Raw genomic sequence first — 25,610 nt, 5'->3', positions numbered from 1 at the left:
TTCCAGTTAGTTAACATTCAGTGTAATATTAGTTTCGCATGTACAATACAGTGATTCAACACTTCCATTTAACACGCAGTGCTCATCACAGAAATCTTTGGAACATTTTAAAGAGTTTAGGACAACCTCAATTGAATAGAATAAAGTAATTACAGGCTTTTTGTTAAAAATATTACTTATATATCAAGCTTTCATTCACCTATTCAACAAATATTTACTCAGAACCTATTACGTGTCCCAAAACTCAACTACCTATTAAGGTACAAAGAACAGACAAAATTTCTGGACTCAGGGTTCCTGGTTTAATTAAAGAGCCAGAAGTAAATACCTAAAATACAATGTGATAAATTCTCCAGAAGACTGAGAAATAGAAGGGGTATTATAACATTACAGGACAGAGTGACTCCTTGGTTTTGTCAGAAAAGGCTCCATTTAAGCCAGTATAACATGATGTGTGGTGCCAGTCCGTGAACTGCTTGTTACCAATTCATGATGAAACAAGGAGCTTGCAGCCAATGTAAATCATGTGACATTTCCTTCATCAAGAAAACTTTGCTAAGAGAAAAATGTCAGCTAACTGAACAGTAGCTTACTGCCATAGTTGATTTACATTCTAGTGCAAGCTCCTTTGCTGTCATGGATTATGAACAGTTTGTGGACTAGATACTTTGTTTTTGTTTTTGATTTTGTTAAGATTTTATTCTTAAGTAATCTCTACACCCAATGTGGGGTTCAAACTCACAACCCTGAGATCAAGAGTTGCATGTTCCACCAACTGAGCCAGCCAGGCACCGTCGACTGGCTACACTGAATAGCACTGAAGTTAAGTTAAGTGAAAAACTAAGGTGAAAAACGAGAAGACTGATAGGCAACTTGGAGTAGAAAGGGGACTTCAGAGAGAAGAAACAGCATTTACAAATGGATACACAGAAAAAAAGTCAACATGGGGATCTATAAATACTTCTTCATGGGCTAGAGCATAAGATATCCATAAAGGGCAAGAGATAAGGTAGTAGAAGTCAAGCCAAATTTTAAAGAGCTTTCAAAGTCTATGACAAAGAATGTGGGTTTTATTCTGTAAATAAAAAAGTCCCATTTAACAATTTTAAGTTGGGAGGTAATATCAAATTCAGAAATATGTAGAATGGCTTATAGGGATAAGAAACTAAATACAACAGCCGGGGCGCCTGGGTGGCGCAGTTGTTAAGCGGCTGCCTTTGGCTCAGGGCGTGATCCCAGCGTTCTGGGATCGAGCCCCACATCAGGCTCCTCTGCTGGGAGCCTGGTTCTTCCTCTCCCACTTCCCCTGCTTGTGTTCCCTCTCTGTCTGGCTGTCAGATAAATAAATAAAATCTTTAAAAAAAAAAAATACATACATACATACATACATACAACAGCCCATGAAAGAATAATGAAGTTTTGAACTCAAACAGTAGCAGAAGGAATGGAGAAGAGGTAAAAGATTTGCAAGATACTTAAGAGAAAGAATGGATATGGGGAATGAGGAAAAAGTTAAAAAATGACTCAATTTCGGACTTGAGTAAATGAGTGAGTGGGAATCCAAAATAGAGAAAACAAGTGGAACAGCAGGTTTTGCAGAAAAAATAGCAAGTTTGTGAAATTTCATATTGAAGATTTTGTATAAAGAACAAAGCTCTTTACATTTTTTCCCATAGTTCTCTTACACATAACTGTACAAAATTTGGTTGAAGAGAAGGTTATGTGGTAAGAAAAGTATTCTGGTCATACTCACCAGTAATCTCACAGTAGTTATCTTCTGGATTCTTATTCCTAAAAATTAAAAAGTATTTTTAAAATATATACCCCAAACAATTACCAAGAATCACAACATTTGAAAGAGTAGGGAAGGTGAAAGGTTTTCATAGGGTGACTGGCAGAAAAATACAACGACATCTTTAAAAAGACTCATCTAACTCTGGCAGAAAAAAATTACAAGGCAGTTAAAGGACTCTTTTCGGATTGGTCTTAAGGCTTTGTTAATTTCAAGGATACTATAAAAATATGCTTAATACATGCTGTTGTTTTTTTTTTAAAGAACGACCTACAAAGTAACTCATTTTCTAGAGATTTAGCCTTCAAAGCAAATAAAAGAAAACAACCCAACGTCCATCAGCAGCGAGCTAAGTGCTGATGCAAACATACAACAAATTAGGTATATCAATATGTAACAACATGGAAAGTGCTATAAGACATATTATTAAGTGTTCTCATTTTTGTCTTGTTAAAAACAAATACTAAAGATAAACATACACTTGGATATACATTTAAGTTTCTGCAAAGACATGTAAAATTATCAGGGAACCTGAGTGGCTCAGTTGGTTAAGCACCCAACTCTTGATCTAACTAAGCTCAGGTCTTGATCTCAGAGTTGTTGAGTTCACAAGCCTGTGCTGGGCTCCACACCCAGCAATGGTTAACTGTGAGGAGTCTAAGCTTAAAGAATTTTCTGAATCAGTATATAAAAAGAATCTTTTTTCCAGCTCAACAGTAGTCAATTACACAGAAAATTTATAATTTATTTAACCAGTCCTTTACTGATAGATCCTTGGGATCATTTACATCCTTTGCTATTACAATAAATGCTGCAGTGAATAATGTTATATGTTCATCATTTTAAACATTTACAAATATCTTGAAATAAATTCCCAGACATGAAATTACTGAGTCAAAGGGCATATGTATTTAAAATTTTGAATGATACTGCCAACTGCCTTCTTCAATTTATATCCACTAGCAATGAGTGACTTTTTACCTATATTCTTTTTTTTAAGTTCTATTTATTTATTTGAGAGAGAGAGAGGGCACGCGCGCGATCGTGAGAGCATGGGTGGGGGGAGGGGCAGAGGGAGAGGGACAAGCAGGCTCCCTACTGAGAGCCAGATATGGGGCTTGATCCCGGGACCCTGAGATCATGACCTGAGCTGAAGTCAGAGGTTCAATACATTGAGCCACCCAGGTGCCCCTTACCTATATTCTTAACTGATTAGATGAAAAACTGTATCTCAATAATAATCTAACTTTTTATTTCTCTTACGATGAATGAAAATAAGCATCTTTCCATTTCTTCAAGAGCGACTGGTATTTTCTTCTATATATTAACATAATAAGAAAAACTAATTTAATGAAAAATCTGAAAACTTGGTTTCATTGTTTTATACTGTCATATTTAAGGATTTATATGTGAAAGTAGAGTGTTTCATCACTCTGTTAAAAGGATAAGCTGTACAATGCACACACTTAATCCGAGATAGCAATATATTAAATTCTGCAAAGAATATGTTTTCTGAATTATTCCTAAGTATTTCACAATCTGAAGTATTTCACAAATAAAAAGACTATTACTTTATTTTTTTTTTTAATATTTTATTTATTTATTTGACAGAGAGAAACAGCCAGCGAGAGAGGGAACACAAGCAGGGGGAGTGGGAGAGGAAGAAGCAGGCTCTTAGCGGAGGAGCCTGATGTGGGGCTCGATCCCAGAACGCTGGGATCACGCCCTGAGCCGAAGGCAGACGCTGAACAACTGAGCCACCCAGGCGCCCCAAAAAACACTATTACTTTAAAAAACACTGCATTTGGGGTGCCTGGGTGGCTCAGTCTGTTAAGCATCTGCTGTCAGCTCAGGTCATGATCTCAGGGTCCTGGGATTGAGCATGTGTTGGTCTCCATGCTCAGGGAGGAGCCTGCTTCCCCCTCACCCTCTGCCACTCCCCTTGCTTGTGCTGTCTCTCAAATGAATAAATAAAATACTTAAAAAATAAGTTCAAAAACCCACTGCATTTGATAGGAATAAACAACTTTTAAAATGTAATTTGAATCACATTTTCTTTACTTACTGTATAAACAGAACATTTTCTCCCGCTTCTGTTTCTAAAAATAAAATAAAAATTAGATTTGTACAAGGATACACTGATAAAGCATTAGAAAAATCGCATAAGAACATTAACAACAATTGAAAAAAAGAAATTACTAACTACCCACCTTACTTTCTGCCCCCATGCCTCAAGCTACACTTTTTAAGCAATAAGATAAGACAGTTTTATCAATTACTGGTTAGATAGCCACAGTAGAATTTAACAGAAAACAGATTTAGCAGGGATTGCAATAACATATTTACCTGCAATTTCTGACTTTCTTAATATTTTCATATGAGACTCTGTCTGGAATACTCTAGGAAAGAAAATAAAGATTACTGACAATCTGTAATTTTATTTATTTATTTTTAAAAAGATTTTATTTATTTATTTGACAGAGATAGAAAGCACAAGCAGGAGGGGCAGCAGGCAGAGGGACAGGGAGAAGCAGGCTTCCTGCTGAGCAGGGAGCCGGACACAGGGCTTGATCCCATGACCCTGGCCCATGACCCTGGGATCATAACCCCAGCCAAAGGCAGACACTTAACTGACTGAGCCACCTAGGTGCTGTTGAATCTTTTCATTCAGGAACTTGTTATAACTTCATTCACACAATTTTTAGTATCCTTCAGTAATGGTTTATCCTTTATATGCTTTTATTATTAAATACATAGCAAAAAAATATAACAGAATGGGGAAAAAGACATTTATCTTCTATCTGGGTATTATTTATATATAGGAAATATACTAATTTTCATATATTAATTTTGTACCCTGCTACTTATTATCTATTTATTTATTGTATATTTCAATTGATATTCTTATATTTTCTATTCTTATATTTTCCTAATATGCAAGCATTTAATCTGCAAAAGGTAATAGATTTACCCCCATCTTTCCAATTTTTAGAACTCCACTTTCTCTATTTTTATTAGCACCTTCAATACAATGTTAAATTAACAGTGGAAAGACATAGCTGTTTTGTTTCTGACTTTAGAGGTGATGCTTTCTCAAGCATAATGCTGAATAATAACCTTTTAAATAATAATTCTCTAATGTTTATGTAATTAAAACCCAGATTATCCAAGTCAGTTATTACCAACATACCTGGTTTGATGCACAAAAAATCATTACCTGTAACATTTTAATCATTCCTTCTTCCAACTTACTTTATAGTATCTGCAAAGCTGACTCGACGAGAGCTTTTCTTATTTCTCAAAGCATTAGATTCCTAAGGGCAGAGAATATATGATATGATTCTTTTTTCTTTTTTAATTCAAGTTAGTTAACATAGAGTGTATTATTAGTTTCAGGGTAGAGTTTAGTGATTATCAGTTGCATATAACACCCAGTGCTCATTACATCAAGAGCTCCTTAATGCCCTTCACCCAATTACCCCATTCCCTTTCACCTCCCCTATTTGTTCCCTATAGTTAAGAGACTCTTATGGTTTGCCTCTCTTACTGTTTTTATCTTATTTTTCTTTCCCTTCCCCTATGTTCATGTTTGTTTCTTAAATTGTGAAATCATATGGTATTTGTCTTTCTCTGATTGACTTATTTCGCTTAGCATAATATATCCTCTAGTTCCATCCACGTTGTTGCAAATGGCAAGATTTCCTTCTTTTTGATGGCTGAGTAATATTCTAGTGTGTATGTGTACACACACACACCACATCTTCTTTATCCATTCAACTGTCGGTGGACATCTGTGTTCTTTCCATATTTTCGCAATTGTGAACATTGTTGCTATAAACATTGGGGTGCACGTGCTCCTTCGAATCAATTTTTGTATCCTTTAGATTAATACCCAGTAGTGCAACTGCTGGGTCATAGACTAGTTCTATTTTTAACTTTTTGAGGAATCTCCACACTGTCTTCCAGAATGGCTGCACCAGCTTGCACTCCCACCAACAGTGTGAAGGGCTCCCCTTTCTCCACATCCTCCCCAATATCTGTTGTTTCCTGAGTTGTTATTTTTAGCCATTTTGACTGGTGTGAGGTGGTATCTCATTGTGGTTTTGATTTGTATTTCCCTGATGCCGAGTCATGTTGAGCATCTCTTCATGTGTCTGTTAGCCATTTGTATGTTTTCTTTAGAGAAATGTCTGTTCATGTCTTTTGCCCATTTCTTGAGGGGATTTTTTCTTTTTTGGGTGTTGAATTTGATAAGTTCTTTATAGATTTTGGATAGTAGCCCTTTATCTGATACGCCATTTGCAAATATCGTCTCCCATTCTGTTGGTTGTCTTTTGGTTTTGTTGATTGTTTCCTTATATGGTGTGATTCTTACGGAAACTACTATTAATTTGGTCTCCAAAGTAATATGGACAGAGACCAAGTCTTATTCTGAGTTAATGTGTTAATTTTGGTAATTATTTATTTCTCTGAAATATCTCAATGCACTTAACAAAGATGAATATGATTTTCCACGTGAATGGTAATAAGCATACTGACACAAAAAACATATATTTAAGGAAATTGATTACTGTCCCTTACCTTTTCTCTCTCCTTTTAAATGAATGATTGTTTTGCTATTAAAAAGTAGAAAGGGGCACCTGGGTGGCTCAGCAGGTCAAACGTCTGCCTTCAGCTCAGGTGATGATCCCAAGGTCCTGGGATCGAGCCCTGTTTCAGGTTCCCTGCTCAGCCCGGAGTCTGCTTCTCCCTCTTTATCTGTCCTCTCCCTGCTCGTTCTCTCTCTCTCTCTCTCTCAAATAAATAAATAAAATTAAAAAAAAAAAAAGAAAGACTGGGGACAAAGCAAGTGATATGTGGCCTGTCCTTACTATACTGTTTCTAGGATTTAAGAAAAAAATTTAACTGTGGTAAAATACAACAAAATTTAGCATCTTAACCACGTTTTAAAATTTAATTTATGTGGTGCCTGGGCGGCTAAGTCACTTAAGTGTCCAACGCTTGGTTTCAGCTCATGTCATGCTCTCAGGGTCATGAGACTGAGCCCTGCACTGGGTTCTGCAGAGCTCAGCATAGAGTCTACTTGAGATTCTCTCTCTCTCCTTCTCCCCCTACCTCTTCGCTCCTCTCTCAAATAAATAAATCTTTAAAAAATTTTTAATTTTTATTTTAAAAGTGATCAGAACTCTTAACTTTAGATCTACTCTCTCAAATTTTTAAGTGTATAATACAATACTGTTAATTATAGGCACAATGTTGTGGAGCATATTTCTAGGACTTACCTTGTATAACTGAAACTTCATACCTGTTGTTAGCAACCCCCATTTTGCCCTTCTCTATGACCCTGGCCACCAATGTTCTGCTCTCTGCTTCTATGAGTTCGACCACTTTAGATACCTTATGTAAGTGGAATCATGCAGTATTTGTCCTTCTGTGACTAGCTTGTTTCATTTACCATAATACATCTTAACCATTTTTAAGTGTACAGTACAGTAGTCTTAAGTAGGTATACAATGCCGTGAAACAAATTTCCAGTCTTTTCATCCTGCAAAACTGCAACTCCATATCCATTAAACAAGTCTTCTTTCCCTAACCAATCTCCTAGCACCACCATTTTACTTTTGGTCTCTATGAATCTGGTTAGGTAATTCATAAGTGGAATCATAAAGTATTTGTCTTTTTTTTTTCTTCAGATTTTTATTTATTTATTTATTTTAGAGAGAGAGAGAGTGTGTGAGAGCAAGCAGGGGGAAGGGCAGAGAGTGAGGGAGAGAAAGAATCTCAAGCAGACGCCATAATGAGTGTGGAGCCTGATGCAGGGCTCAATCTCACGACCTTGAGAGCATGACCTGAGCTGAAACCAAGAGTCATATGCTTAACCGACTGAGCCACCCAGTATTTGTCTTTTTGTGATTAATTTATTTCATTTAGCATAATGCCCTTAAGGTTCATCTTTGTTGTAGTATGTGTCAGAACTTCCTTTTTTTTTTTTTTTTTTGGTAAAGATTTTATTTATTTGTCAGAGAGAGAGAGAGCACAAGCAGGGGAAGTGGAAGGCAGAGGGAAAAGCAGGCTCCCTGATAGCAAGGAGCCCGGCACAGGACTCAATCCAGGACCCTGGGATCATGACCCGAGCCAAAGGCAGATACCTAACAACTAAGCCACTGAGGCATCCCAGAACTTCCTTCTTTTTAAGGCCAAATAATATTCCATTGATATCACATTTTGTTTATCCATTCATCTGCCAATGGACACTGGTTTGCTTCTACCTTTTGCCTATTGTGAAAAATCCTGCTATGACAGGTGTATAAGTCTCTTCTAGACTTTGGGTATATATCCAGAAGTGGAATTGCTGGATCATATGGTAATTCTATTTCAATTTTTTGACGCACCACCATACTGTTTTCCATAGTGGCTACAACATTTTACATTTCTATCAACAGCGTACCAGGGTTCCAATTATTCCACATCTTAGCCAGCACTTGTTATTTTCTGTTGTTTGTTGCTTTTTTTTCTTTTTACAGTAGCCATTTTAATGGACATGAGGTGATATCTCACTGTGGGGGTTTTGATTTACATTTTTCTAATGATTAGTGATGCTGAGAATCTTTTCATTATAAAATGCTATTTTTATTTTCCCTCATCTTTTTTAATAAGAACAAACCTCCTTACTCACATAGACACCAAACACAAAAAGCAAATGACAGAGAAACAAACAGAATCCACAGAGACTTTTACTATGTTTAAAAAAAAACAAAACACAAAACTAATCTAGCCTAAGAATCAGGAAGATTTCTTTGAGGAAGTATATTTGAGACCTGAAGGATTAGTTAAAAATTAGTCAGATGAAGAGGGGCGCCTGGGTGGCACAGCGGTTAAGCGTCTGCCTTCGGCTCAGGGTGTGATCCCGGCGTTATGGGATCGAGCCCCATATCAGGCTCCTCCGCTATAAGCCTGCTTCTTCCTCTCCCACTCCCCCTGCTTGTGTTCCCTCTCTCACTGGCTGTCTCTATCTCTGTCAAATAAATAAATAAAATCTTAAAAAAAAAAAAAATTAGTCAGATGAAGAGTTGGGTAGAGAGAAAGCATTCTAGGCAGAATGTGTGCAGAGGTGTTGAAACAGGAAAAAGCTTGATGCATTTGAGAAATAGAAAGATTATAGAAGTCAAGTAGAGTGAGAATTCAGAATTGAATGGTCTCCAAAACTATATGCATTTCATCAATCGACAAAATGTGATGAAAGTCAACTATACCAGGCACAATAAGTTGAAAAAACGCATGATAAAAGTTCCCACCCTCAGGAAGTTCTAATTTAGAATGGACATTAGCAAACCATTATAATGGAAGGTTTTGAGGGATGATTTTCTGAGAGAAGCAATATCAAAGTTGAGTCTTAAAGGACAAATAGGAATTACAAAATAATGAGGACTACAAACTTACAATAAAGCAAGTATGATAAAATATTAATTGAAGAATCTAAGTGATGATTATATGAGCATTCACTATAAAATTCCTGCTACTTTTCAGAACGTTCCAAAAAAAATTTTTAATAGAATGTTGGGAGGACAAAGAAGAATGAAGGACTAATCATCTAAATAGAGGAGATATTATATGTACATTCTTGCAGGCTTGACAGTTTGTGTCATGTTTGCAGAATAGTAAGCAATGGTGAGAAAGATATGTGAGAGTGGCAAGAATGGGCTTAAAAATCAAGAGTGTCAGCTTACTCAAGTGTTTGGATTTTAATCTGACAGCCACTGGATGCTTACTCGTGCACATTCAACTAGAAATCATTTATGACGTTCTCTCTTCATACAGCTAATAAAGTTCCTATTAACATTTATCACTGAAAATAGTCATCTACAAAGCGTTTGCACTACAGACTTACCTGAACTGTTTCATTCCCACCTCTGAGGTCCTGAAGAGGACTCCTTGGGGGCTTCAAGATCTAGAAGAATTAGAATTATTCAAGAAAATCTGGGATTAATATTAATAATCAGTTCAAATTATACCATAAGAGAAAGGTAGAGATGTTAAAATTTCTGTGAAAACCTCCAAAATTCCTCAAATTCATATTGTTCACTGCTATACTTTGTGGATGGTTTAAATATCCGGCATCTATTCCCTTCTCCCTGCCCACCTTCCTCAATTATTTTGCCCACTCTCATCCCATGTGGTCTAGGTAAAGCTCCACCCCAACCCAAGGGCACAACATGTAACCCTCACCTAGAACAATATGCACACGATATTCGCTCATCAATAGTGAGTGGTTCAGGAAGGAGGACTTGACCCATAACAAGATAGTCGAGCCAATATGATTCAATCCTAAATCCTTTGTTTTTGTTTTATGTTGACGAAATAGACACTTTTTCATTTAGGAGTTGAAACTGGAAGTTGGGAGAGCTAGAGGTACTGTAGTAATCATGGGGAGAGGGCCTGTCTGAAAATGGAGATTACCTAGAGGAAGCAGTCAGAGTAGAAAAGTGAGAGAAAATCCTAATATTGGTGATATTATTGGAACCCCTGGTCAGTTACATTGTCCCAAAAGTCATCCCTATCTTTGGATTTTTCAGTATCAAAACCCAATAAATTTTGTGCTTAAATCAGTTTGAGTTGGATTTTTTGTATCTTACTATACTATTTAAATATATTCTTAAACTTTATTGAAGTATAATTTACATGGCATACAATTCATAAAATTACCATGAAATTCATAAAATACAAATTTTTGTATATTTACAGAATTGTGTAACCAGGGGAATATTTGAGTATCCAGAGAGCAATAGGAGCCAGTGGGAGTAGGATGGTGATGTTACAGTCAAAATTACTGTGACATATAGTCAACATTCAATAAAAGGTAACAATTCTTAACTTAAGTGTTTCTTACTGAGGAATGTCGTCTTCTAACAGGTCTGTCCATATTGTCACTGAAAAAAGGAAAACAAAATTTATAGTTACATTGGTAAAAGACTGAATTTTCAAAAGCCATCATCACAGCATCTTTTATGAGCTTTTAAATTGGACATCACTTTCAGTTAACACATGGCATCACTCTCACTTAGCAAAATTTATATTATAAGACATTAAAGTCAGTATTTAGGTCAGTGTTTTAAAATACATATTGTACACTCTAAGAATATCCCTTGCAAAACAATCAGCACAATATAGTGTACCATATTTACAGAGGTACAATTTTAAGATAAATGGGTCATAAATCAAGAGACTAGCTCTGGTTTAACTACCGTGTGATTTTTAAATCAGGTTTTGAAAATTCAAATGCCTATGGAGGTCAAACAGATCATTTAGGAGATGCAGGAAAAATAGGCAGTATTGAGATGATAATGGAGAGTTCCTGCTTGGTCTAATGGTCACAGCCATTACTCTGGTCAGGTTAGCTGTTGCTACAAGAATATGAGCCCAATGTTGCTACACTCAATTTCTCTTTTTTTTTTTTTCTTTTTTTAAAGATTTTATTTATTTTAGAGAGAAAGAGCAAGCTTGCGCAAGCAGGGGGAGAAGCAGAGGGAGAGAGAGAGAATCTCAAGCAGACTGCACTGAGCACGGAGCCCCATGTGGGGCTCGATCTCATGACGCAGAGATCATGCCCTGAGCTGAAATCAAGAGTTGGACACTCAACCGACTGAGCTATCCAGGTGCTCCTACAGTCGATTTTTCAAGAGAAAATTTTAGCAACTAATTCAAAAATTTAAAAACATTGTGTGGGGGGAAAAAAGTCTATAGACTATAAACAGGCCACCAGGGGCGCCTGGGTGGCACAGTGGTTAAGCATCTGCCTTCGGCTCAGGGCGTGATCCCGGCATCATGGATCGAGCTCCACATCAGGCTCCTCTGCTATGAGCCTGCTTCTTCCTCTCCCACTCCCCCTGTTTGTGTTCCCTCTCTCGCTGGCTGTCTCTATCTCTCTGTCAAATAAATAAATAAAATCTTTTTTAAAAAAATAAATAAACAGGCCACCAGTTTGTGATGCCAATTTTAGACCAATCATTTCATTTCCTTGGGCCTCAATTTTCCCATCCTGAAATGAAGGGATTGAGGTGGTCTCTAAAGTCCCTCTTAGTTTTGACTCTAGATATATAAACACAAAGATATGGCAAAGAGAGCTATGACTTTGTAACATTTACTTCTTTTCCCTTGAACAGAATGGAAAAAGATTTCAGAAGTTATCAACAGGTCTTACTAATAGGAAAAGTATCTTTCTCTGATAAACAGTTTAACATTTTTAGCTGTACTACGTGAACTTACTTTTCTTCATTAGCTTCTGAAGACATCCCATCCATTTTTGAAGAAAACCTTTTTCTGTAACAAAAACACAACATTAGAAAAGGTGAGAGAGAAAGAAAAGAAAAACTATGAAGAGATTAATAGCAAAGTTGTAACTTCAGGATTACTTTCTGGGGGAAGACCAAAAAAAGGGAAGAAAAAGCTACACTATGGGATTGTAAAAAATGAGAAATTTTGAGTTTAAGGTACTCCATTATAATTAATACTCCTGGAAAATTCTCATAGTCAAATAAAATCAGCGACTAACTATGATTGCAATGATAAGGGCATTAATGGTTCAAATAAAAATTTGGCCTAGTTTATAAGAATTTATGGATTATACAATAATTTAATCTCAAAGTAAAATCAATTAGGTATCAAAATACACTGGATGTGCATAATATACATATTTATTTTATGAAAACTGTAACTACTCAGCAAAAAAACTTGAAGACATAAAAATAACATTTAAAAAAGTGTAGCTGAATGTGAGAGTCCAAGATGGTGGAGGAGTAGGAGACCTTAATTTCCTCTGGTCCCAGGAATTCACCTAGGTAATTGTCAGATCATTCTGAATACCTGCAAACTCAATCAGAGATCGAAGAAAAGAATAGCTGCAACTCTATGAAAAGAAAAGCTACCATTTTCTGCAGGGTTGGAGGTACAGAGGAGTGAATTGAAGACGATATAAGGGAGGACAGACCGCACCAGTGGGGAGGGGGGGAAGCCTCCGATCGCCGGCTACGCGCAAGTGATACAGCAGCAGAGCACAAAACTGGAACCTGGAGAAGTCGACTCCCGTGAGAGACATTGCTTAGGCTGCTAGGCGGGGATGGAACCCCAGCTGGGGCAGTGTGGTCTCAGGATTCTCAGGGTTACAGGAAGACCAGGGGTGTCTGAGTGTGGCAGAGCTCCCAGGCATCAGAGCGGGGAAGCTGGCTGCAATCAATGAGCCAAGGAGTAGGCTCTCAGCTCAGGGTTGCCATAAACCAGGATCTGTGGCACAGTTGGGAGCAGAGGCCCAACAAGGTGAACTGGGGAGACCCCCTTCCTCCCTCAGGAGGAGAGGCACGGGAGTCCACCAGAGGAGTCTGATGGGTTTGGAGATTCCAAATGGGGTCGCATGCCTGAGACAGAAATGCTCGGTCACAGGCCCGGTGAGCATGGAGTGTGGCCGGAGACCAGGGAGTCAGGAGTGATTGACTGCTTTTCTCTGAGAGCACATGGAGGAGTGGGGCCCCAAGTCTTCAGGTCCCCCACCAGCGATTGGGAGGCAGCCATTTTTCTTTTCATCCTCTAAAGCCTCGTGGAAAGCCTTCAGGGAACAAAAGCCACAGAGAGCAAACCAGAACAGATTGCTTAGCCTGGCCCCTGGCAAGGGCAGTACAATTCCACCTGGGACAAAGACACTTGAGAATCAGCACAGCAAGCCCCTCTCCCAAAAAAGATCAGCGAGAACACCCAGCCAAGACCAAGGTAACCAATCAATGAGAACTGCAAAACTCCAGTGCTAGGGGAATACATCACATAGAACTCATGGTTTTTTCTACATGATTCTTCAGTCTTTCAACTTTAATCTTTTAAATTTTCTTTCTTTTTTAGAAAATTATTCTTCTTTCTTTTTTCAACCAATTTTTTTATCAACTCCTTTTAAAAATCTTTTTTAATTTTCATTTTTGCAGTCACATTCTATCCCTTCATTGTATTTCATCATATATATATATATATATATATATATATATATATATATATATATTCTTCTTTCTTTAAAATTTTGGGTGCAATTTCTTCTAACAGACCAAAATACACCCAAAATTTAGTGTATGGCTCTGTTCTATTCACCCATCTGATCATATTCTCTCTTTTTCCTCTTCTTGGTTTTTTTTTTTTTTTGCCTTTTTTTTGTTTTGTTAAAAGTCTTTTTTAATTTCCATCTTTACAGTTACAGTCTATCCTTTCAATATATTTGATCTTTTGTATATATAAGTTTGTCTTCCTTTACAATTTTGAGATGCAGTTTCCTCTAACAAACCTACCAAAATACACTCAGGAGATAGTGTATTGCTCTGTTCTGTTCACCTGTCTGTTGTTGTTGTTGTTTTTTTAAAGATTTTATTTATTATTTGATAGAGAGAGAGACAGCCAGAGAGAGACAGAACACAAGCAGGGGGAGTGGGAGAGGAAGAAGCAGGCTCCCAGCGGAGGAGCCTGATGTGGGGCTCGATCCCAGGGCTCTGGGATCATGCCGAGCTGAAGGCAGACGCTTAATGACTGAGCCACCCAGGCGCCCCTCACCTGTCTATTTATATCCCTTCCTTTTTGTTGTGGTTTTTCTTCTTCCACTGTTTTTTCTTGTCTTTTAATATCCATTCTTACAGTTATATTCTATCCTTTGTATTTTTGTACATATGTAAGCTTTTCTTTCTTTACAATTTTGGGATCTAATTTCTAAAAAATAGACCAAAGTACACATCCAGTGTATTGCTCTAATCTGCTCACCTGATTATATTCTCTTCCCCCCCTTTTATTTTTTTTCTGGTTTTGCACCTCTTCTGATTTGTTTAGTGTATATTTCTCTGGGGTCGTTGTTGCATGTTAGTAATTTGTTCTCTCATTCATCTATTCTTCTCTGGGCAGAATGATAAGATGGAAAAACTCATCTCAAAATAGAACAAGAGGCAGTACTGACTGCCAGGGACCTAATCAATATGGACATTAGTAAGATGTCAGAACTAGAGTTCAGAATAACGATTATAAAGATACTAGCTGGGCTTGAAAAAAGCATAGAAGACACTACAGCATCCCTTTCCGGGGAAATAAAAGAACTAAAATCTAACCAAGTTGAAATCAAAAAGGCTATTACTGAGAAATGATCAAAAATGGAGGCTCTAACAGGTAAGATAAATGAGTCAGAAGAGAGAATTAGTGACCTAAAAGACCAAACAATGGAGAATAAAGAAGCCGAGAAAAAGAGAGATAAACAACTACTGGAACACGAGGAGAGAATTTGAGAAATAAGTGATACCATAAAGCAAAACAATATTAGACTAACCGGGATCCCAGAAGAAGAGGAAAGAGAGAGGGGCAGAAGGTATGTTGGAGCAAATCATACATGAGAACTTCCCTAATCTGGGGAAGGAAATAGGCATTCAAGTCCAGGAGGCACAGAGAACCCCCCTCAAAATCAACAAAAATAGGTCAACACCTGGACTTCTATTATTATAGTGAAGCTTGCAAACTTCAGAGACAAAGAGAAAATCCTGAAAGCAGCTTGGGACAAGAGGTCTGTAACTTACAAGGGTAGAAACATTAGATTGGCAGGAGACCTATCCATGGAGACCTGGCAGGCCAGAAAGGACTGGCATGATATATTCAGGGTGTTAAACAAGAAAAATACGCAGCCAAAAATACTTTATCCAGCTATGATGTCATTCAAAATAGAAGGAGTGATAACCTTCCAGGACAAACAGAAACTAAAAGAATTTGCAATCACCAAACCAGCCCTACAAGAAATAGTGAAAGGGGTCCTCTTAGCAAAGACAGAGCCCAAAAATAACAAGACCAGAAAGGAACAGAGACAATATACAGTAACAGTCACCTTACAGACAATACAATGGCACTAAATTCATATCTTTCAATAGTTACCCTGAATTTAAATGGGCTAAATGCCCCCACTCAAAAGACACAGGGTATCAGATTAGATAAAAAAGCAAGACCCATTGATGTGTTGTCTGTAAGAGACTCATTTTAGACCCAAAGACTCTTCCAGATTGAAAGTGAGAGGGTGGAAAACCACTTATGCTAATGGACATCAAAAGAAAACTGGGGTGGCAATCCTTATATCAGACAAATTAGATTTTCAACCAAAGACTGTAATAAGAGATGAGGAAGGACACTATACCATAATTAAAGGGTATATCCAAGAAGAAGATCTAACAATTGTAAATATTTATGCCCCTAACATGGGAGCAGCCAATTACTTAAGCCAATTAATAACAAAATCAAAGAAACACATCATAATAATACAATAGTAGGGGACTTTAACAGCCCCTCACTGCAATGGACAGATCATCTAAGCATAAGATCAACAAGGAAATAAGGGCTTTGAATGACACACTGGACCAGATGGACTTGACAGATATATTCTGAATATTCCATGCCAAAGCAACAGAATACACATTCTTCTCGAGTGCACATGGAACATTCTCCAGAAGAGACCACATCCTGGGTCACAAATCGGGTCTCAACCAGTACCAAAAGATTGGGATCATCACATACATGGAGGCTAAAGAGCACCCTACTAAAGAATGAATGGCCAACTAGGAAATTAAAGAAGAATTTTAAAAACTCATGGAAACAACTGAAAATGAAAACACAACTGTTCAAAATCTTTGGGATGGAGCAGAAGTGGTCAAGAGGGAAGTATACAGCACTTCGAGCCTTTCTCAAGAAATGAGAAAGGTCTCAAATACACAACCTAACCTACACCTAAAGCAACTGGAGAAAGAACAGCAAATAAAGCTTAAATCCAGTAGGACAAGAGAAATAATAAAGATTAGACCAGAAATCAATGAAACAGAAACCAAAAGAACAGTAGAACAGATCAACGAAATTAGGAGCTGTTTCTTTAAAAAACTTAACAAGATTGATAAACCCTTGGCCAGACTTATCAAAAAGAAAAAGGACCCAAATAACTAAAATCATGAATGAAAGAGGAAAGATCACAACCAACACCAAAGAAATACAAACAATTATAAGAACATATTATGAGTAACTATATGCCAACAATGAAATGGATGCATTCCTAGACACGTATAAACTACCAAAACTGAAACAGAAAGAAATAGAAAACCTGAACAGACCCATAACCTGCAAGGAAACTGAAGCAGTAATCAAAAATCTCCCAAAAAACAAGAGCCCAGGGCCAGATGGCTTCCCAGGGGAATTCTATCAAACATTTAAAGAAGAATTAAGACCTGTTGTTCTGATGCTGCTTCAAAAAAATAGAAATGAAAGGAAAACTTCCAAATTCTACGAGGCCAGCATTACCTTCATCCCAAAACCAGACAAAGACCTCACCAAAAGGGAGAATTACAGACCAATATCCCTGATGAACATGGATGCCAAAGTTCTCACCAAGATACTAGCCAATAGGATCCAACAGTACATTAAAAGGATTATTCACCACAACCAAGTGGGATTTATTCCTGGGCTGCAAGGGTGGTTCAACATCCGAAAATCAATCAATGTGACAAACACATTAATAAAAGAAAGGACAAGAACCACATGATCCTCTCAATAGATGCAGAACAAGCATTTGACAAAGTACAGCATCCTTTTTTTTTTTTTAATTTTATTTATTTATTCGACAGAGAGAGAGACAGCCAGCGAGAGAGGGAACACAAGCAGGGGGAGTGGGAGAGGAAGAAGCAGGCTCATAGAGGAAGAGCCTGACGTGGGGCTCGATCCCAGAACTCTGGGATCACGCCCTGAGCCAAAGGCAGACGCTTAACCGCTGTGCCACCCAGGCGCCCCTCAGCATCCTTTCTTGATTAAAACTCTCCACAGTGTAGGAACAGAAGGAACATACCTCAATATCATAAAAGCCATATACAAAAAGCCCATAGCAAATATCATCCTCAATGGGGAAAAACTGAGAGTTTTCTCCTAAGGTCAGGAACATGACAAGGATGTCCACTCTCACCACTGTTGTTCAACATGGTACTAGAAGTCCTAGCCTCAGCAGTCAGACAACACAAAGAAATAAAAGGCATGTGAATCAGCAAAGAAATCAAACTCTCACTTTTTGCAGATGACATGATACTCTATGTGGAAAACCCAAAAGACTCCACCCCAAAATTGCTAGAACTCATACAGGAATTCAGCAACGTAGCAGGATATAAAATCAATGCACAGAAATCAGACGCATTTCTATACATTAAGAATAAGACCAAAGAAAGAGAAATTAAGGAATTGATCCCATTTACAATTGCACCAAAAATCATAAGATACCTAGGAATAAACATAAGCAGAGAGACAAAAGATCTGTGCTCTGAAAACTACAGAACACTCATTAAAGAAATTGAGGAACACACAAAGAAATTGAAAAATATTCCATGCTCACGGATTGGAAGAACAAATATTGTTAAAATGTCTATGCTACCCAGAGGAATCTATACATTCAATGCAATCGCTGTCAAAATACCATCAACATTTTTCACAGAGCTGGAACAAATAATCCTAAAATTGTTGGGAGTCAGAAAAGACCCCAAATAGCCAAAGGAATGTTGAAAAAGAAAACCAAAGCTGGAGGCATCACAATTCCAGCCTTCAAGCTCTATTACAAAGTTGTAATGATCAAGACAGTATGGTACTGGCACAAAAACAGACACATAGATCAATGGAACAGAATAGAGAACCCAGAAATGGACCTTCGACACTACGGTCAACCAATCTTCGACAAAGCAGAAAAGACTATCCAATGGAAAAAAAGACAGTCTCTTCAACAAATGGAGCTGTGAAAATTGGACAGCCACATGAAGAATGAAACTGGACCATTTCCTTACACCATACACAAAAATAGACTCAAAATGGATGACAGACCTAACTGTGAGACAGGAATCCATCAAAATCCTGGAGAACACAGACAGCAACCTCTTTGACCTTGGTCACAGCAACTTCTTGCTAGACACATCTCCAAAGGTAAGGGAAACAAAGGCAAAAATGAACTATTGGGACTTCATCAAGATAAAAAGCTTTTGCACAGCAAAGGAAACAATCAACAAAACCAACAGACAATCCACAAAACACGAGAAGATATTTGCAAATGACAAATCAGATAAAGGGCTAGTATCCAAAATCTATAAAGAACTTATTAAACTCAACACCCAAAAAAGAAAAAATAACATCAATAAATGGGCAGAAGATATGAACAGACAATTTCTCCAAAGATGACATACAAATGGCCAACAGACACGTGAAAAAATGCTCAACATGACTCGGCATCAGGGAAATACAAATCAAAACCACAATGAGATACCACCTCACACCAGTAAGAATGGCTAAAATTAACAAGTCAGGAAACAACGAATGTTGGTGAGGATGTAGAGCAAGGGGAACCCTCCTACACTAGTGGTGGGAATGCAAGCTGGTACAGCCACTGTGGAAAACAGTATGGAGGTTCCTCAAAAAGTTAAAAATAGAGCTACCCTACAACCCAGCAATTGCACTACTAGGTATCTACCCCAAAGATACAAATGTAGTGATCCAAAGGGGCACCTGCACCCCAATGTTTATAGCAGCAATGTCCATAATAGCCAAACTATGAAAAGAACCCAGATGTCCACCAACAGATGAATGGATAAAGAAGATGTGGTGTGTATATACACACACACACACACACACACACACACACACTGGAATATTACTCAGCCATCAAAAAGAATCTTGCCATTTGGAATGACATGGATGAAACTAGAGGGTATTATGCTAAGTGAAATAAGTCAATCAGACAGACAGACAATTATCATATGATTTCACCCATGTGGAATTTAAGAAACAAAACAAAGGAGCATAGGGGAATGGAGGGAAAAATAAAACAAGATGAAATCAGAGAGGGAGACAAACCATAAAAGACTCTTAACCATGGGATACAAACTGAGGGTTGCTGGAGGAGAAGGGGATGGGGGTATAGGGTAACTGGATGACGGGCATTAAGGAGGGCACATGATATAATGATCATTGAGTGTTATATACAACTGATGAATCACTGAACTCTACCTCTGAAACTAATAATACACTACATGTTAATTAATTGAATTTAAATAAAAATTTAAAAATTAAAGTAAGATTTAAAAATTAAAATTAAAAAATATTTTAAAAAACCAACAGCAAACATCAACTTAATGGTGAAACTTTTAAGATTTCCCTCTGAGATTAAACAAGTATGACGCCTATTTCCAATTCTGTTCATCACCAAATCTTAGCAGTTCTATTTCCAATATATATCCCAAATGGATTCACTGCTGTCTTTAGTGCCTCCATCATAGTTTCAAGCTATCATTATCTCTCATGTAAACTATTGCAATATTTACCTCAGTGGTCTCCCTACTTTTACTCTAATCCTCCATAGTCGCTTCTCTATATAGACAGTTATCTTCTTAAACATAAGTCACGTTTAAGAGATTCCATACTTAAAACCCTTTAACGGCTTCCAATGGCTTCCCGCGATATTGAGAAAAAACTCTTCACCAGGACTTATAAACCTCTCCAAGATCTGGTCTCCACTTGCCTTTCAGACCTCACACTTCATCTCATGCCACTGTCTTTCTCACTTTTCTAGCTACACCGGCACTTCTAGTCCTGTACACACAAAGCCCTTTCCCGAGCCACTGAATTTATATTTGTTATTCTCTCTTGGCAAAAATAGCCAGGAAAAGCACTCTTTGTAGCACTGTGTATGTCTCTTTTGCAGCATTATCACAACTGCAATTTAAAAGTCTGTTATATAAATCAATTAATCCTGGTATTTCCCCAAACTACCTGTGCCCCAACAGTAAATTCCATGAGAGTAAGGCTGGTGTCTCTTATGCTCACTGTTACATTCTCAGAAACTAGCGCATGCTTTGGAAATAATAGGAGCTCAATAAATATTTGCTGAATGAGTAATTAAGAAATAATTCTTTTAAGTTACCTTTATAATCACTGACTTGCATAGTTTTTCTCCTTTTGGGAATATTTTCAAATTGAGGGACATATTCAAAATTCACAGATAAAAATATTAGATACAAATTAGGATCACCTTCACTGTTTGAAATAGAGATTGAACACCATTCCTGTCTAACCTGCAGACCAGTTGGCATTTAATTAAGCGATGAGATTCAAAGCTTATTGAAATCCTCCTTTAAAAAAAAAATCCTATTTACTATATAACTGTAAGTTCCACTGTCAACAGAAATAGGGTACCCCAGAACATCATGTTAAACTTCATTTGTAAAATGCTGTTATGGTTGAACTCTTGGTCACTGCCACCTTAACTAATTATTGATTGATTCTAAAACCGTATACCTGGCAGTGAGGTGCTACAGCATACTCACAGAAGGGTCCTGGGATATTTTAAATTGAGGGAAACAGCAATTTTTGTCATCTGTCAAGCACTGTGTGAACTACTAGCTCAAAATAGTACCCATTTGTATTATATTCATTTTGATAATATATTATTGGAAAGCTGGATTTTTCGCAGTTGCTGTGATATGAAGCAAGTATTTCTTATCAGTGTGGTACTGGAAATAAGAGTGGCAGTGTCCTATATGATTCCAAGATTTGAGAAGTTGTGTAGTGTTCAACAGGCACACATAGCCAATTAGTAAATACCTGTGATTATTTAAGCATAAAATAAAAATATTATCTTTTCTTCCAATTTATGCATATTATTTTTTTTCAAATGGCTACTAAGGGGTTAGGACATAAATTTATTTCAACTTAACAACTTTTTAAGTTGTTTGGACATAGTAACTTAATAAATGGAACTGGTAGTTATTTCTTTTGATCTAAGGGCACCAATGAGCCAAGAAAGTTTGGGAATTACTAGTCTAAATAATCCAGAAGTCTTCAAACTACAGCTACTGGGCCAAATGGGCCCTTAACAGTATTTTTTGTTTTGTTTTGTTTTACATTTTGAATGGGTTGTAGAAAACAAAACAAAAAGAATAAAGAAAACAAAACAACAAACAAAGAACATGCAACAGAAACCATGCTGGTGACCACGTGGATTGCAAAACCTTAAATATTTACTATCTGGCTCTTTGGCTACTCCTGCATTTACACTACCAATTTCTAGGATTAATGTATTCCATTGGGTCCACTGATAACAGGCTCTAGACCTGTGCTATTCGATACAGTAGCTATCTACATTTAACTTAAATGAAATAAAACTTCAAATTCAGTTCTTTAGTCAGCCACATTTCATGTGTTCAGTTGTCATTTGTGACTAGTGGTGAACCATGTTGGACAGTGCAAATATAAAACATTACCATTATCACTGAAAGTTTTATTGGACAGCACTATCAATATCTAGATTATCTTCTACTATGCTCTCTTATTCAGCATCAAGCATGTCACTGATACTACCACTCCAAACATTTTGTATCTGTCATCTTGGAAACATTTCCAGCCCTTCAAGGAGAATTATACTACCTTGAAACCAACCTTTAATTAGCAAAATTTTACATTGACTCATCTCCATGAGAGTTCCACCTCAAGTGCCCCTTTCTCCACAAAGCCTCCTTTGGTCTCCAGGGACAAAAGCATCAAATAAACTCTCCCTTTTCTGTGCTCCCATACCACCTTACAATGTCCTATAATCCTTTACATTGTCTTGTATTATAGTTATTTGTGAATGTTAATTATTTTCTCTTCTGGACTGAAAACTCCTCCAGATTAGGGACTCTGAATCATTCGCTCCCGGCCCCAGCACAAGACAAGGAACCCAATAAATATCTGAGGATTTCGACTGATCCAATTCAATTGAAGTGAAAACTTCAATCTTAATATCTAGAGTAAGCTCTGCTCTGGTTCTCTCCGTCATATCTACAAACTTATCTCTAAACTTCCAATCGGCAATATTTGGGAATTTTTTTTCTTAAACTCTATATGGAGGTAAGCAGCAAGAAAAGGGGGGGGCTTTAATAAGCTCCGAGCTACTAATGGACACGGGGAGATATTTTCAAAACTCGTTTGCGGCTTACTAATACTGGCTTTATTTGTTGTTATTGTAACTGCAGGAAACCGAATGTCTGTTCGATGCTGCTGCCAGTAAATAAACTACGACCAGCCGAGCGCTTAAAACCACTCAACGCTGTCACTTCATCTATAGCTACGAAAAGACCGAGTCGGAAATACAAACCGGCGGGAGTCCCCTAGGGAAGGGGTGCGAGGCACAGTCCGGGAGCCCTGACAGAAGATGGCGGGGCGCCGCGGACCGGCACTCCGAGCAGGCCCGAGGGGCTCAGGTGTGGAGGGAGAAGTGCTAGGGAAGAGGAAGGCGCACAAAGTGCAGGCCCAGGTGGGCAAAGAACCCCGCAACCCGGCAGAAACTTCTACTATGGGCCCTGCGCTTTCGGAGGCCGCGGGGCGGAGAAAGCGTCCTCACGTCCCACCACCGAGTCTTCAGAGCGCCCAGAAAAACCTGATGCCCACCGCCCCGGGAGCCTGGAACGAAAGGGTCATTCTCTTTACCCACCGCAGTCCAGCTGCTTGACAAATGCTCCTCAGACTTGTTTGGGGTCCGCGCGCCCCTCAGAGAGCGAGCCCGCCGCCGCCCACCGACTAACCTCGCAACGCCCAGACTACCTCAGTGAAGTATTCAAATATAACCGCCTAGCTGTTGCACATGCGCGAAGCCGCTTTACGCGTCGGCTCCGCCCCTGAGACTCCGGAGCAATCCCTTTCCTGACTCCTTTAATCAAACTTCCTTCCCAGTCTGCAAATCAATTTTATTTCCTTGAAGGCTATCTCATTTTCCACCGAATTTTCCTTTGTCCCACCCCATTGTAGATCCCTCATAGCATGGGAGCAGCCATCTTCTTTTGATTACTTGCTGTAAAAATGATCGGATCTTTGTTTCCGTACAAAATGGCGGCCTCCATAACATTGCGTCACATCCCCCTAGTATTACTCCCTATAGTCATCAGGAAGCAATAGGTTTCTGGGACGAGGTGGCCGAGTGGTTAAGGCGATGGACTGCTAATCCATTGTGCTCTGCACGCGTGGGTTCGAATCCCATCCTCGTCGAGTGTCGCTTTTTGCCTCAGATGGACGTAAGTTTATTTGCGAGTGAAAACAGTTGATTATTCCATTTACGGTTTACTAGTCTATGTACTCTGGCAGCATCGATGTCTGGTTTGAGGTATTTGGAAGATAGCTTTTGGATCGTTCTAATCTCACAGATGAACAAGAGGGAAACATCCCAGAAGACGTGTATGCTTGATTTAATATCTTTTTATAGAATTCTATGATAACTAACCTAGCTTCTGAGTGAGGGACTTGGTTATCATAAACCCTTACCGCAGAGTTTTTAATACCTGTCCTTGCTATGACATACCAGGTTTTCGCTGCAAAAGCTACAGTAAGTCACAGTGTTCAAAACCTCTTCCAGCCCCCAGCAGGCTGCATGTGCTCAAGAAAAGTATACACTGGGAAACATTAGAAAGGTGTTCATAACATGCAGGAACTTCGTAGTATCTAGAAGCCAGAGACTGAAAACCTGAAACATGGCTACCTTAGCACGGAAGAAAGTGTTAAACCCCTTCTTAGGTTTAAACAGAGAGGGAGGCACAGGGACAGAAATAGAATAGAGGGGTTCCCCTCTTCAGAGGTCATCAGGCAGATTTCATTCAACTCATATTTAACCTTTATTTATCCAGTATTTATTATCTACAGGCACTCCAATGAATTACATCACTTTAACTCATCATAACATTATGATCATGATAGACATTTGTATTACTCCTTTTTACAGATGAGCACACTGGAAGATAAACTTGTCCTAAGTTATACAGCTTCTGTAACTGTGTAAGAAAGGGCAGTATAATCCAAGTCTGTCGTACTCCCCCGGGTCTTAACCACCATCCAATACGTGCTGGAGATTAGTATTTAGTGCTCATTAATCCCTTGCAGAAATGATTTACATGTTCTCTCTCCAGCACGGCTGCGCACACTGCATAGTGCCAGAGAACCCGGCACTTGGCTGGTGCTTCAGCAAGGTTTGCAGCACTGACAGAAGGCAGAAGCCCCTGCTCCACTGGTGCCCCTGGTTCCTCCCCACTTAAATCCAAACCCCTTGCGGATATTGATGCCTCGCTGTGTTGAAGGCTTTGGGTCCCCCAGCACCTGTCTTCAGCCTTGCTCTCCAATCCATTTGCCACCCTGCTCCTAGGAAGGGTTTCTATCCCGGTTCCACACACTCATAAGGAATCCATGGATAGAATTCAATTGGTTATTTGGTTGGAGGAAAAAATGCATCTTTATTTTCACTAAACTATCATTGAAAGCATTGCCTTTAATAAAGGTAAGCAATGAACTATAGTGATATTAACTTACCTGTAATTTTGTTATCAAGTGAAATCACAGATATTTTTATATCCCATTACCTGCTCGTCACTACTTCAAAATAATAGTTATTCGACCTGCCATTAGATCTTGTAAAGTTACGCATTCCTAAAGAAATACATATAGTATTATAGTATTATATCACAGATTTTAAAAATATTTCAATAACTATATTCCAACATATTTATTGCCTTTGTATTCCAACAAACTCAATTTTATGCATTTAAAAACAACATTCTGGGAAGGGACCCAGTGACTTCACCAGACTGCCAAAGGGGTCTATGTCACAAAAAAAGTTAAGAACCTCTGAGTCTTTTCTAAAGTGCCCTCAACATACCGATCTTAACCTGTTCTGAACTAGGCTTTGCTCTCTATGCCCAAGAACTATGCTATCTCTACTCCTCTCCCTGAAACATGTTTCTGCTCCCCT

General features: G+C 38.3%; 1 protein-coding gene and 1 non-coding gene across 4 annotated transcripts in view; one reads left to right on the top strand and one right to left on the bottom strand.

Moving 5' to 3' along the window:
• Positions 1–23,440, bottom strand: part of KNL1 (kinetochore scaffold 1) — a 61,721-nt gene extending 38,281 nt beyond the window's left edge. For all 3 annotated transcript variants that reach the window (XM_087859246.1, XM_045770778.2, XM_045770787.2), the window contains exons 1-8: positions 23,313–23,440; positions 12,056–12,109; positions 10,680–10,719; positions 9,681–9,740; positions 5,045–5,106; positions 4,139–4,191; positions 3,858–3,891; positions 1,754–1,791 (exon numbers count right to left, since the gene is read on the bottom strand). In XM_087859246.1, coding sequence (XP_087715372.1) covers positions 1,754–1,791; positions 3,858–3,891; positions 4,139–4,191; positions 5,045–5,106; positions 9,681–9,740; positions 10,680–10,719; positions 12,056–12,090 — 322 coding nt within the window. In that variant the 5' untranslated portion in view covers positions 12,091–12,109; positions 23,313–23,440. The remainder of the gene's footprint in view (positions 1–1,753; positions 1,792–3,857; positions 3,892–4,138; positions 4,192–5,044; positions 5,107–9,680; positions 9,741–10,679; positions 10,720–12,055; positions 12,110–23,312) is intronic.
• A 341-nt stretch (positions 23,441–23,781) lies between these two features.
• Positions 23,782–23,863, top strand: TRNAS-GCU (transfer RNA serine (anticodon GCU)). The gene has a single exon. It is a non-coding gene; the product is annotated as a tRNA-Ser (tRNA).
• The last annotated feature ends 1,747 nt before the right edge of the window (positions 23,864–25,610 follow it).

This window comes from Ursus americanus, chromosome 36 (assembly GCF_024610735.1).
Source record: "Ursus americanus isolate L20-20 chromosome 36, mUrsAme1.1.p, whole genome shotgun sequence".
Classification (NCBI taxonomy): Eukaryota; Metazoa; Chordata; class Mammalia; order Carnivora; family Ursidae; genus Ursus; species Ursus americanus.
The sequence above is the reverse complement of the archived record's forward strand: the minus strand, read 5'-3'. Positions and strand labels throughout refer to the sequence as shown.